Source organism: Ornithodoros turicata, chromosome 2, assembly GCF_037126465.1.
Source record: "Ornithodoros turicata isolate Travis chromosome 2, ASM3712646v1, whole genome shotgun sequence".
Classification (NCBI taxonomy): Eukaryota; Metazoa; Arthropoda; class Arachnida; order Ixodida; family Argasidae; genus Ornithodoros; species Ornithodoros turicata.
The window spans coordinates 147,492,217-147,505,593 of record NC_088202.1 but is presented as its reverse complement, the minus strand read 5'-3'; the positions used below and the strand labels follow the sequence as shown (position 1 = coordinate 147,505,593).

Sequence of the window (13,377 nt, the reverse complement as noted above, 5' to 3'; positions counted from 1 at the left end):
TTCGCGGTCGTCCGAACCCCATTCACCAAGTATATACATATATATATATATATATATAACTGAAATAATAAGACTTGGACTACAGATTACAGGAACGTTAACAAAAACTAATTTACTTAATGGGCAATTTAACACATAGATTAAAAAAAGAATGGTCGACGTTTCGACAGTGGCACTGTCGAAACGTCGACCATTCGTTTTTTAATCTATGTGTTAAATTGCCCATTAAATAAATTAGTTTTTGTTAACGTTCCTGTAATCTGTAGTCCAAGTCTTATTATTTCACTTTTATTCAACTTCGTAGCCGTCTGATATATTAACCTATTTGTTCTATATATATATATATATATATATTTTTTTTTTTTTTTTTTCACTTATTGTGCCTCGTTGGCTCGTCCTTCGTTCCCCTTTAATAGACCCCTACCAGAGAGACATCATCATGACGCTGGTAGACAGACTGAAACCGAAACAGATTGGAAGGAGAGGGCTGGATTCCACGAACGTGCACTTGTTCGCTGCCTCCCATTGAAAGAAAACTAGGACCGAAGGTCACGTCCCTTTTAGGGACCATCGTAAGCCCTTTAAGACCATGGCTTTTGGGCGCGACCTTGTTCGCCCCCTAGTGTACTTTGAGCGTACTTTAAGTCTACCAAACCAGGGAGAGCTCTACTCCTTCAGCTGTAGTGAGCACATTCACAGACAAACACTGTTATTCGAGAACCATACACAACTCTCTCTCCTTCACTTCCCTGTGTCATTTGGCCACGTCTGGAATCTCCCACGTAATGCAACGCTGCATATCTCATCTCATCATCTCTACTTAAAGGTGTTGTGACAATTGGTGTCCAGCTTTCCCAGATAAATACGAAAAAACTATTCTATCATCCGACATCATCCGATATTCAAGTTTTCAGGTCCATGACATGAGCAGGTGCGGAGAAAAACGGCCCCGAAGAAGCGACCCAGCAAACCATTAATATCCTAGGGACGTCCTCACAAGCTCTGGACATCCATAGGATATCTATGGGATGTCGTACAATGACATTTGCATTTTGGGGACATCCGTGACGTCACACAGGAGCAGCGAGGGAAGATGCGCGTCTGACCAATCTAGCGCGAGGAATTTTTTTTTTTTTTTTTTTTCCCACGGTGTTCTCATAATGAGTACGATGCATATATATTACGCTTCAACGCATCAGAGGAAGTGTCGCAACACCTTTAAGTGACATTTTGCGCTCCTCACCGATGGAAGGCACTGTTGTTGGCAGCTGTGGAATACATAATGTACAGGTTCTAGTAACAGGGTATAACACACACACACACACACAGCAAACTGTACATGCTATATGACAGTGCTTCCAAAATTTTTTAAAAGCTTTGGATGCAATCGGTCCAATCCAATTCAAAACTTTTCCTACCATCTTTCTTTTTTGCTTTTGTAAGTGTGACCTTGAGAGTTTGAGGTTCCACCCCCTCAGATGGCAGCACGACTCGACGTTTGATGACCTGCGGTGAAAAAGACTTTATTATTACGCTTCTCATTACGCACTTTTCGTTGGCATTTTACAACCAGTATTTTACGAAGGTTCCACTAATAATGAAAGTCACTGTTATCGTACTTTGCGCTCTCCAGCAAGTAGTTTTAACGCACAATACGCCGACCAACTGAAACGTAACGCAACTACATTTAGAATACCTTGCAGTTTCTAACAATTGTACTTGCAGTTCAGCGTTATCGCATTCGCTATTCCATAACTGTAACTCAAAAACATTTATGAATGGAATTATGCAGCACTGTTGCTTGGAACCCTATAGAACTATGTACCACATTAAAACTACAACTATTTTTATCAATACCTCTGTGATTTTACAGACACTGACACACACTTGGGAAGCCAATATCGTAAATAAAAATAAAAATGTGTTTTAGGGTCACTGTGCTTAGGTTAGAGCACTGTCACACGGGCAGTCTTCAACAACCATTGAGATCGATGACCATAGAAAATGCAGGTAGCACTCCCTAGCTTGTAATGTGTCAACCTATCAGGAAACATTGGATCCAATGCTCGCTGAGAAGTTGACGCGTTACCCACTTGATGGCGCTACGCGCATTTTCAATGGTCGTTGGTTTCAGTGCTCATTGGAGACTGCCCGTGCGACAGAGTTATTAAGCTGGTATTCACCATACTTGGGTTACTTGTTGGAGCAAAAATGATATCTTCAACGACCATTGAGATTATGACCATTGAAAATGCAGGTAACACTCCCTAGCTTGTAATGTGTCAACCTATCAGGAACCATTGGATCCAATGCTCGTTGAGAAGTTGATGCGTTACCCACTTGATGGTGCCACGTGCATTTTCAATGGTCGTTGGTTTCAGCGCTCATTGGAGACTGCCCGTGTGACAGAGTTATTACGCTGGTATTCACCATACTTGGGTTACTTGTTGGAGCAAAAATGATATCTTCAACGACCATTGAGATCGATGACCATTGAAAATGCAGGTAGCACTCCCTAGCTTGTAATGTGTCAACCCATCTGGAAACATTGGATCCAATGCTCGCCGAGAAGTTGACACGTTACCCACTTGATGGCGCTACGCGCATTTTCAATGGTCGTTGGTTTCAATGCTCATTGGAGACTGCCCGTGTGACAGAGTTATTATTCTGGTATTCACCATACTTGGGTTATTCGAGGGAGCAAAAATGATACGTAACATTATACATGATACATATATGATACACGTGATATACGTTATACATAATCACACATGATGAATATGATTTACAGTCATAACTATTAAAAGTCTTACGAGGTGTTTTTAATAAGACGCTCACCAGATTGACTGAGTTACCACACTCCCGAAGAACCTGTACAGCTGTGGCATAATCTACGTTTTCCAACGACAGTCCATTGGCACTGACGACCCGATCGTTGATTCTGCAATTTGAAAAATGTTCTTAACACTGAGGACGGGGCATATTACCCAAAATAGATTGGAAATCATAAACAAATGCTTCGCTAATGTGCCCTCGATGCATAACAGGAGGCCGAAGATTATTGTCTGAGCCGAATTTTTAGAGCCTGAAGTTTTTGAGAAATATTTTTTCCAAAATTCGGAGGCTGAAGGTTATTGTCTGTGCCGAATTTTTGGAGCCTGAAGTTTTCGGGAAATATTTTTTCCAAAATTCGGAGGCCGAAAATTATTGTCTGTGCCGAATTTTTGGAGCCTAAAGTTCTCGGGGAAAATTTTTTCCAAAATTCGGAGGCCGAAAATTATTGTCCGTGCCGAATTTTTGGAGCCTGAAGTTTTCGGGAAATATTTTTTCCAAAATTCGGAGGCCGAAAATTATTGTCTGTGCCAAATTTTTTTAGCATGAAGTTTCCGGGAAATATTTTTTTCCTAAATTTGGGGGGGTAAAAATCGGGTAAATAAACATGTGCTCTAAATGCTGCTCCCATGTGCTCCCATTCTATAGTGTTCTTGGACACCTAAACATGAATCACAAGCAGCGATAAAAGTGAAGATTTAGTACACATGCACGGCACAATTGCTCTGCACCTCCGTTCTCATCAAACAAGTAGCTCGAGGTAAAAGTCGGAAGCACAATAATGCCGCAAAGCTTGCGGCAAAATCGGAAGTAGTTGGCGCCTGCAGTAACCTAACTACTGTAGTTAACTACTCGAAATAGTAGTTTAACTAGTAGTTGCCACTACATTTCTGCAAGTAGTTGATAACTACTTTTTAACTACAATAAGGTAGTTTGTAGTCAACCGTTCGGGACATTACAGCCCGAAGTAATACTGTATAAGTGGTTAAATTTGCGGGCTAAATAATTCGCGAATTTGTGAGTAGCCAGGATCAGGCAATCATTCGCGGAAGCTTAAATTCGCGGTGCCCGCTTGTGCGATGACCCTACACCGGGCGCCTTACGGGCCCTTCACCTTTAAAATCCAGGGAGAAGTTAACAAAAGGCGTCACAACTGGGTAATATCCCGTTGCATTGGCATACCTGCCAACTTGGGAACATCCAAATTAGGGAGATTTCAAAAGCAGGGAGGGGGGGGGGGGGGGGGTAGGAGAAAGCCGATGTTGGGTGGCCTTTATTTGCATATGTAACAGGAGCACACTTCACCCCAGCAGGCTCATTGGGCACAAGTTTTGCAGCACCAGACTTTGCCCTCTCCAAGAAACTATCTGGGTGCCAAGCTGTAACAAGGCTATGACACTTTCTCAAAAGAACGTGAGGACACAAAACGATGTGTCTGTTCTCTTTGCGAGGTACGCAAGGTCGAACCAGCTTGTGCAAAGGCACATTCGTCGCCCGAAAACATGGAGGAAATGCCCGGAAACTAGAAGTGCTAGAACTAGAACCATGACCAGAACCCCTGAACTCTGCAAAACAGAGGCTCCGGGAAGCGGCAGCCATGCCGATGGGAATTGGGCTGGTATTGGATTGACGTTTTCGTCTGTGTGCCCAGAGAAAAAGCAGGCGTTTGAGATGAGAGAGGGGGAAACTGCATTTTCCGGGAGATTTGCTTCTCGGCCGTACAATCGTACAAACCGGTCCGAATTCGGGAGTCTCCCGGATGAATCGGAAGTGTTGGCAGGTATGCATTTGTCTTCCTTCGAGCCCTTCTGACTGAGAGGGCTGAGCTTAGGGGGTCCTCACTCGGCTGGTATCGGGGGTCATTGCCAAATTGCCCCGTGTCCCGTCATTCCTGTCATCGCATCGAGCGGGTACGATTGGCATTCAATGCAGCGTAATAGTGTAAGAAACCCCATACATACATAAGTTGCCTCAGCGTCCTGGGTAAAATTTCTTATATATATATCTAGTTCGCGTATTTTTCTGTCGTCGGTTGGAATACGATTTTGCGGAACTTTAAATTCGCAAAGAAAAGAGCACTCGCGAATTTCGCGAAAATTACTACTTATACATAGGGTTCTTCGTTATCGGGTTAACCCCGATCTTTTCCCGATACTAGTTCCCCCCTGAACAAGGTTTCAATAATTCGGGTAAAAGGTAGGAGGTTATAGGAGGTTATACTGTGACTATGAGCGCATTCTTGAGTATATAGGACTTCCGTTATTGTCGTGTCGAAGACGATGTATTGATTTGCGATTTTTGGAAAAACTAATTAACGGTGAAATCGACTGTCCCATGTTGTTACCATCCGTTAATTTTCTGTGTACAACAAGAACAAGGGCACGAAATTTGTTCTACATTAGTCATTCAAACGTTGCTTCTCCTTTGTCTCGGTTACTGAAAGTGCATAATGACTATGGTTCTGATCGTGCGACATTTCGATAGTATATCTTTCTCTTAATTTAGTTATCTCGGAATCTTTAATTAGCCAGCATTACGCATCCGTAGTTCCCTGTTGTATATAGACTATGTATTGTGTTTCGTGCACCACACTAAAGGCCACGGCTGTTTGTGGGCACTTTAAATAAAATCAATCAATCAATCAATCAATCAAAACCCGAGATCTACCCGAAATCCTCGCGGTCCTTCAACTTGTCGTTCCCGGTAGACTGTCCGAAAAGTGAATCGTAATATCAGCAAAGGGAGCTATTTGTGACAACCTATTTGTCCTTTCTTTTATGACCCCCTCCTGCAGGGGTCAAAGATGAGCTTTTGTGGAGCTCGCGGGCAGGTGTTTGAATACCGCGGCGATTCACCGCCCCAGTTCCGAGCGGAAATACAGTGAACCCTCGTTATTATGACCCCCGTTAATCTGACATTCATGCTTTATGACCGAATTCCTGGGGAACGGTTTTTTTTCCCCATGTAAATCCTTCCCGTTAACATGACGTTCCGCTTATCGGACTACGACCGAGATTTTGGGGCACGGCTAGGGTCAAAGGCACGTATTATCCTCCCGTTATTATGACCGCATCACGCACCCCTTTGAGTGGCTGCTTTAAGTTTCTCAGGAACAAAGTGACACGGTTAAAGTGGGGCGCAAAGGATTAGGGCGACTCGAGGCGTTGTTGACCTCGAGATTACTCGTACCTCTTCTCGGATTGCTAAAGCAGTGAAGCACTGAAGGTTTCCTTATCGTTTTTTGAGCAACACAATGACATTAATAACGTTTGCGTGATCGATAATACTCTCGTACAGTTAGAGAAGCTGATCACTGCAGGCTACTCCAAGCAGTCATTGCTGACAGACTTTTTTATTAAATAATAAATTGTTGTACAGCATCATGCGTACGTTTTGTTCTGCCGTGCATGCCCTCTGGTCCCCGCTGGACCGCTTTCTCGTTATTGTGACAATTCGCTTTATGACCAAAATCTGCAGGAACGGAGGTGGTCATATTAACGAGGGTTCACTGTATAAAGATTCTTGTTTCCTCTCCCAGCGTCACAGCAGTGGCTGTGTTTCGTATGCCTTTTCGTTTCACCCGAAAATTCCCTGGTGGCACATCAAACAGGGATCGTAGCGCCCGATTTTTCTCCCCGAATTCTCGCGCGTAAATAGCACCCGATTTTTCCCCCTCGAATTCGAAAAAAATCATAAAACCCGAAAACGAAGAAACCTACTTATACATAGGGCCTGACTTTTTCGGGTTTTATTTTTGGCCAAATTCGGGGGGGCAAATATCGGGTGATATTTTTCGTTCGAAAATTCGGGTGTATTCGGGTTAAATCCCGTTACGGCATATTCTGTCGTCAGGAATTCGGCTGTATTCGGGTGATTTTTTTTTTTTGCTTAATAAAAATTTGTCTCAACATGGAACTAATGTTTAGCAATGTTATCAAACTTTATTTTAATGCGCGCTTTATGAGTGTGCCACGCGACCCGGATGTTTTCGGGTAGATTCGGGTTAAACCCGAATTTTACAGATTTCGTTCGGGGGGTGAATATCGGGCGGATACGGGTTTAACCCTAAAAAGTCGGGTCCTACATACAGTGTTAGTTGCGGCAGCGTGGAGACAATGATTCACGAGCATTTACTTCTGTTCCGCAATGTTTGTGCAAGAAGGGTTTCCCAAACAATGATAGACCTGAAAGAAAGTACCAAGCAACTCACGTGAGCTTTCCTTCGGCAGGACCCGCCTTGAGCACGTCGGAGATGGCTATGGAGGGCTCGCCGTTCACAAAGTGAGGGTTGTCGCGGCCGCCACTCACTGCAATGCCGAAGCCGTAGCCAGGAACCTGCGCGTCCGATTTCGAGGGGTTAAAGTCGAGTAAGGTCGTCGTTAATGAGGGCCGCCGAAGGTGAAGAACAAAAACGAAAAAGGTATTAGATGTACAGGGTTCGCCAAGATAAACTTCGGGGTTTGTAAGGAAGATAAAACAAATAAGAACAGTGTCGGAAAGCTAAAGCAGATGTTAGAGGACGTATTATGCCCCAAAAATTTTATGTCGATACTGCCATTTGGTCCGTTCCTCTGCGGATAAATCGTGAAAATTAAAAAAAAATGCCGCTGCCTAATCGGCTATACCTGTGTTCCAGCTACTTTCCTCAGATAGCGACACGGTCGAAAGCGATGTCGCAGAAAACTACAGTCAAACTCCTTTATAGCGAACACCCTTTTAACGAAAATACCACTACAGCAAATTTTTTTGCGGTCCCGCTGGAGCCCTATGGGTCCAATAATGGACATCCTTTTTAACGAAAATACCTTTACTGCGAATTTTTTTTGCTGTCCCCTGAGTTTCGTCGTAAAGGAGTTTGACTGTCGTCTGCATTCAGTTCCACATGTTCGATGTCGTCTGCCAACACCGCACTCGACTGCTTCGCCATCTCACGGAAAGGAGCTGAAACATCACTGTGGCCGTATCGCGAAACCCCCGGTTTTGGTGATGCAAAACAAGTTGAAATAACCTAAAGCTAATAAACGCAGTTTTGACATACTCGGAGATAGGTTGTCCTGAAAAGTGATTTTTCGGCGTTTCCTGTCCCGCTTTGGTCCCGATTTTAGTAACATTTTTGTCCCACCAATCCCGGCTCCACAAATCACCGCTCACTTCACAGAGGCACGAGGCAGTACTCGTCACTCTAAAGCAGTCGTGCGTACTATGTCGACAATAAAAAGTGTCAACGTCCACACACAACAGCCAACCGCTCAAATTCGCGTTGCACGATTGTAATTGCGATTTGTACCGACCAGTCACATAATTTACAAAAATCTGCCATTGCGAGATTTAACACCTGCTTGCCCAACGGTAGTACGACTACTTGGTGTGGGCTGTATTTGAAAGACTACACTATACCACGAAAAGGAACACGCACCGTTGACACAAACCACAATTTTGTGCCACACACTCCAAGGCTCTGGAATCCCTGCATGAATCACTGTGTGCCACAAATACAGGCAGAGTAGAGAGAGCACTCACCCTCGCTAGTGTGACGTTGTGGTATTCCCATCGGACCCGTTCTCCGCCCTGCAATTGGAAAAAAAAAAGCAATAAGGTACTGGTACTTTAAAGTAGCACAGAAGTCATTTTTAACACCCAGTTTTCTTCCTATAAAACTGTTAAGTAGGTCAGTTAAATGCACCATGCGAAGTAATTTACACCACAGAGTCATAATTATCGCGGAAATTGTATTTGAAATACGCCGCAAAAAGCGACCGTGCGCAACGGTGGTGAAGAGCAGTACCAGCCTGTGATCTGCCTGGAACCTCGCGCTGACGCTATAAGGAGAACGCTCGCTGATTGGCCTAGAGAAATGTTGTCTGCTACTCCGCTGTCGTCTGCTACTCCGCTGTTCGGGGTTCTGATAAAGCCTTTCTCCTTGCTCGGTAATGCTTCGACCGCTCCTTCTATCCCCAATTCTCCGGGAAAACTGGCAAAACAGGTTTACGGCGGCAAAGGGACAATGCGCTGACCCCCACTGACCGGCAAACCAGAACGAGTCTCCTTATGCCGTCATCGGTGACGTGCCATCATACCTCCTCATCCTCGTTATAGCTGGAGTGGCGAGTTAAGGGTGAAGGCGCGGAGCTATGTTTATGTGAGTTTTTTTCGGGGAAACAAATTGCGCACATCAAAACCTTTCGCGCTATTCGGTATAATGACACACACACTTTCATCAGATGTCTTAATCTGAAATTTTTTTGGATGGCCCTCTGTACTCCTTTAAGGGGGAATCGCGAGACAATAGAGAAAGGTTGTTTCCACAGCGCTCAGAAACAGCGTAAAATATCATCAAAACAGAAGAACGGGAGTGTTCTCATTGTATTACCCTCGTCAAAGACAGATTTCATAGAATTCCAGGACTATCCGTCGATTTGTATTGAGCCCGAATTCGCAAATATTTTAGCGTGCGACGCTCTATCGAGATGGCAGCGCATGTTCGAGACGCACCAAACTTTAATTTTTTAAAAATCAACAGCTCGACCTTGTCCTCTAAAAATATGTCATTGACGAGAAAAAAGCTAAGAGAACACGCAGTACCAATGTTATGATGATCGTTTAGAGCGTTCACGTGTGCGAACCAAAATCGCCCATAGATTTCTGAAGAAGCGATTCCGCCTTAATATGTGAAATATAAGTGCCATTAGGTAACCTTATGAGCAGTGATGGCCAGTAACTACTTCTACAGTAGTTTAACTATAACTACTAACTACTTTGTGATGCAGTAGTTTAACTAGTAGTTCAACTACTTTTCAGGGGAGGTAGTTAAAACTACTTCTTTAACTACTGCAGTGTATTTTAACTACATCTCTAACTACTTAACGTTGTCCATCGACACCAATCCCATTCTATACTGTTCTTGGACACCTAAATATGAACCACAAGCAGTGATAAAAGCGAAAATTTAGTACACATGCACGGCACAATTGCTCTGCACCTCCGTTCTCATCAAATAATCAATGTATCAAGGTAATCAATCATCAATCAAGGTAAGCACAATCGTGCCGTAAAGCTTGCGGCAAAATCGGAAGTAGTTGGCGCCTGCAGTAACCTAACTACTGTAGTTAACTACTCGAAATAGTAGTTTAACTAGTAGTTGCACACTACATTTCTGCAAGTAGTTGATAACTACTTTTTAACTACAATCAGGTAGTTTAACTAGTAGTTTAACTACATGTAGTTAACTACTAGCCATCACTGCTTATGAGTTTTAAATTTTTCATGGAACTGGCAAAAGTAAGTTACGTTTTTGCAGAAAGTGAGGTGATGTCATAAACATGCAAGTGTTTATCTCATAGCATCCAGCATCTCATAGCAGGTGTTCTTCCCAGAACAATCTCCCCAGTCCATGTTGAAGTACGGCCAGCAGTTCAAATTTATCAAGACCATGGAGACGATGGTGCACCTGGGTTTGCGGTTTGCATGAGATGACTGCCGACCAAACCTCATTCGTTCACTCTCAAATAACGCATCATTTTTTTTTTAGAGCTTGGTTCAAGTTAGGTATGCGTTTGTATGCACAACATTCACTTCAGTTTAAATGTGACTTAACAGTTTTACTTTCAATTCTATATGGTTCTAGAATTGAATATAGAATTAGAATTTTAAAATGTCACATCAATTTAGAATAGCTTTACAATTTATTTCACGCAATGTCCGTATCACATATGGGTGGGGGAACGACATTTTGCGAGAATACGATGTGAACCAATAAGATTTCAAAGGCATAAGCTAGCTCATATTTAATTCAAATGAAAAAAGTCCGCCTTAAAAACCGAGAAAGCACGATACAAAAGTGCACTTTTTTCCCGTGAGAGTTCGCGACGGGCGGAATGGAATGCAGCAGACGACTTTTTAACCTCGTTCCCAAACATTTTCGTTCTCAACATCCCTCGTTCCCGACATTTTGCGAGAATACAATGTGAACCAAGAAGATTTCAAAGGCATAAGCTAGCTCAAATTCAATTCAAATGAAAAAAGTCCGCCTTAAAAACCGAGAAAGCACGATACAAAAGTGCACTTTTTTCCCGTGAGAGTTCGCGACGGGCGGAATGCACTGCAGCAGACGACTTTTTAACCTCGTTCCCAAACACGCACACATAGCGTCGGCGCGGTCTGCCACTTGAAAAAACACCTTCCACTCAGTGCACGCTCTCTGACGACGTGCCCTAATTGTAGCCCAATCTCTATGCCGGAGCACGAAAGCGCACGTGCAACATCAAGAATGTGAACTCAGTCAGGAGCGCTAGTCCTGACCACAAGAGGGAGCCTCCTTCGCTTTCCGTCACGAAGCATTCCGGAAATTGCTGTTCACAAGGTTGGCGAACCACAAACGAACCACAAACCACCTTCGTGTTATCGCGCTAATAGTTCCAGATTCGGGACGAATTTCGGCAGAGGTGGCTGAAATCGAAACAAACGTTTTACGCCGCTCAAAGAGATCTTTCACTTCGTTCGTGTATAGTTATAACTTATCTCACACGCATATGCATGCCACTCGGAACTATGACAACAAAGATGTATAAAAGATGCGAACGCAGAAAAATACGACCGGATCCAGAAACCAAAACTAAAACAGCCGATGGGCTGATGATGCCCCCAAAATCTTCCACCCACTTTGCCGTCTCACGCGATGGAATCAAAAATTAATAAATAAAGAAAATAAAGGGAAAAAAGAAGAGGTGCTGCTTATAAAGTTGCGATTTTTTTTCGACAAGTTACTTGCATACAAAGCATATAGGTACTATGTGAACGTGTGTACTCACGACTTGAGGTAACTTCATATCTGCCGCAAACGCCGACGAACTATAATTTACATTTTGAAGCAGAAACCGAGAACAGATGACATCGACTGTTCACCAACTTCCATCGCTCTGCCAAGCGCCAGCGTATTTCTCCCGCCTCGCCCGTTCGTCGCTAAGCGACGCGACAACGCCACTTGCACGCTTAGCACGTACGACCTCGTCGCACGACAACAGCACGTCAGACATTAACGTGTTCTTAATTGTTTGTAGCGAAACACGTCCGGTACTGCAAATTTTCACATAAACGGAAATGAACATCAAACGCCATGTTTTTTTGCCCTCTTTTTGGACCCTAGCGAAGCTTGGCCCGTTTCCCCTTTCTCTCGAACCGTCTGGTATTGTTTTCGTCTTGCGGCGTCCAACAGCGACAGAACGGTGTTTGCAATACATACGTGTGATATGCAATTAAAATAAGTAAATTCCGTAATTTTACGTCAAATTTCTCCCACCCTGGTCCGATTTTGAAGTAATCAAATCGTTCGCCACCATCCCCCGTTAGTTTCCGACGCAGATTATCGAAGCAGACGACACGGCGCCAAGCGCTTCATGAATCTCGTCTGTTTTAATTCTCGTCTTCGTTCTTCCACTGGCGCGCTCCTGATGTGATGACGAAGGCCTTGCCAAGATTTGCGCGCACTGTTTCCATGCTGTTTCTCCCCCTATTCGCCCGTTTGGCTGAGAAACGAACGCATCATCCAAGGTCATATCGAGCTGCACCAATTAAATCACGAGGCTGCGGTCCCGATTTGCCCAGCGGCGCACTTAGGGGTCATTATTAGCAGGGTGCGATAATATCGTGCATCCATCAAGTTCGTTTTTTAAGCGAGTGAGTTTCGAAGTAAGGTTCGTTTTTGAAAGTACGGGCAAGATGAAAGCAGACGCGCTTCGTCGAATGAAAAACGGAACCATCTGGACAGATCACCTGTGTGTGTGTGTCTTCCTTCCACTTCGAAAGTACAAAGCCTACCACGTGATTTGTGGAAATCCAGCTTCTTTGTGGTAGACTACTTTTTAGTTTATTCCCCCCCCCCTTCTATTTGGGAAATGTCAATAGCGTGGTGCTTTTCCGATTAATTGGGACTTGCGCGTAACAGAGTAGACAGAAGTTCTGACACAAAGGGCTTGATTAGCAAAACACAATTCCGGCACTCAATGCTGGTAGAAAATAGTGTCCGATTTTTATCCCCCGAGTTGGATTGGATTGGGAATAAAATGCAGACGTCCTCAACATCAGTGCATGCCCACATGCAGACGATATGCGGAAGACACAAAGCGAACACTATGACCGCGTTAAACGGTTCACAGGAAATATATCGGTTGATCGGAAAAAAACGTCACGTTCGTCCTAGTTGAGCACATTTGGCTAGGTTCAGCAATGCGAGGACAATACAGGTCGTAAGGACAATACTGGGAACACACTGTTACAAAGAATGTTAACTAAAGCGAGAAGAGAAAACAATGAAACGCTCCAGTTGTCCTTTTGATGTCCGGAATAACAATTTACACGCACGGTGAACTACGCTTGTCGATATTCGTAGCCGGTAAATTCCTGTGGCTCGGGACTTGATCTGTTTGTTTCACGGCCCACATGGATTATAACGACCATGTCATAGGCACCCCTTCCCAGCGCCGCATCTGGAAGCTAGCGGTGGCGCTACTCATCGTCCCAGTTATTGCTTCCTCAACTTCTACAATACTT

The 13,377-nt window shown here is 43.9% G+C and overlaps 1 protein-coding gene across 1 annotated transcript in view; it reads right to left on the bottom strand.

The window, feature by feature from the left end:
- Window positions 1–7,943, bottom strand: part of LOC135385132 (tight junction protein ZO-1-like) — a 51,167-nt gene extending 43,224 nt beyond the window's left edge. Inside the window, exons 1-4 of the mRNA XM_064614308.1 lie at window positions 7,871–7,943; window positions 7,043–7,283; window positions 2,839–2,941; window positions 1,419–1,506 (exon numbers count right to left, since the gene is read on the bottom strand). Coding sequence (XP_064470378.1) covers window positions 1,419–1,506; window positions 2,839–2,941; window positions 7,043–7,283; window positions 7,871–7,943 — 505 coding nt within the window. The remainder of the gene's footprint in view (window positions 1–1,418; window positions 1,507–2,838; window positions 2,942–7,042; window positions 7,284–7,870) is intronic.
- Between the last annotated feature and the right edge of the window lie 5,434 nt (window positions 7,944–13,377).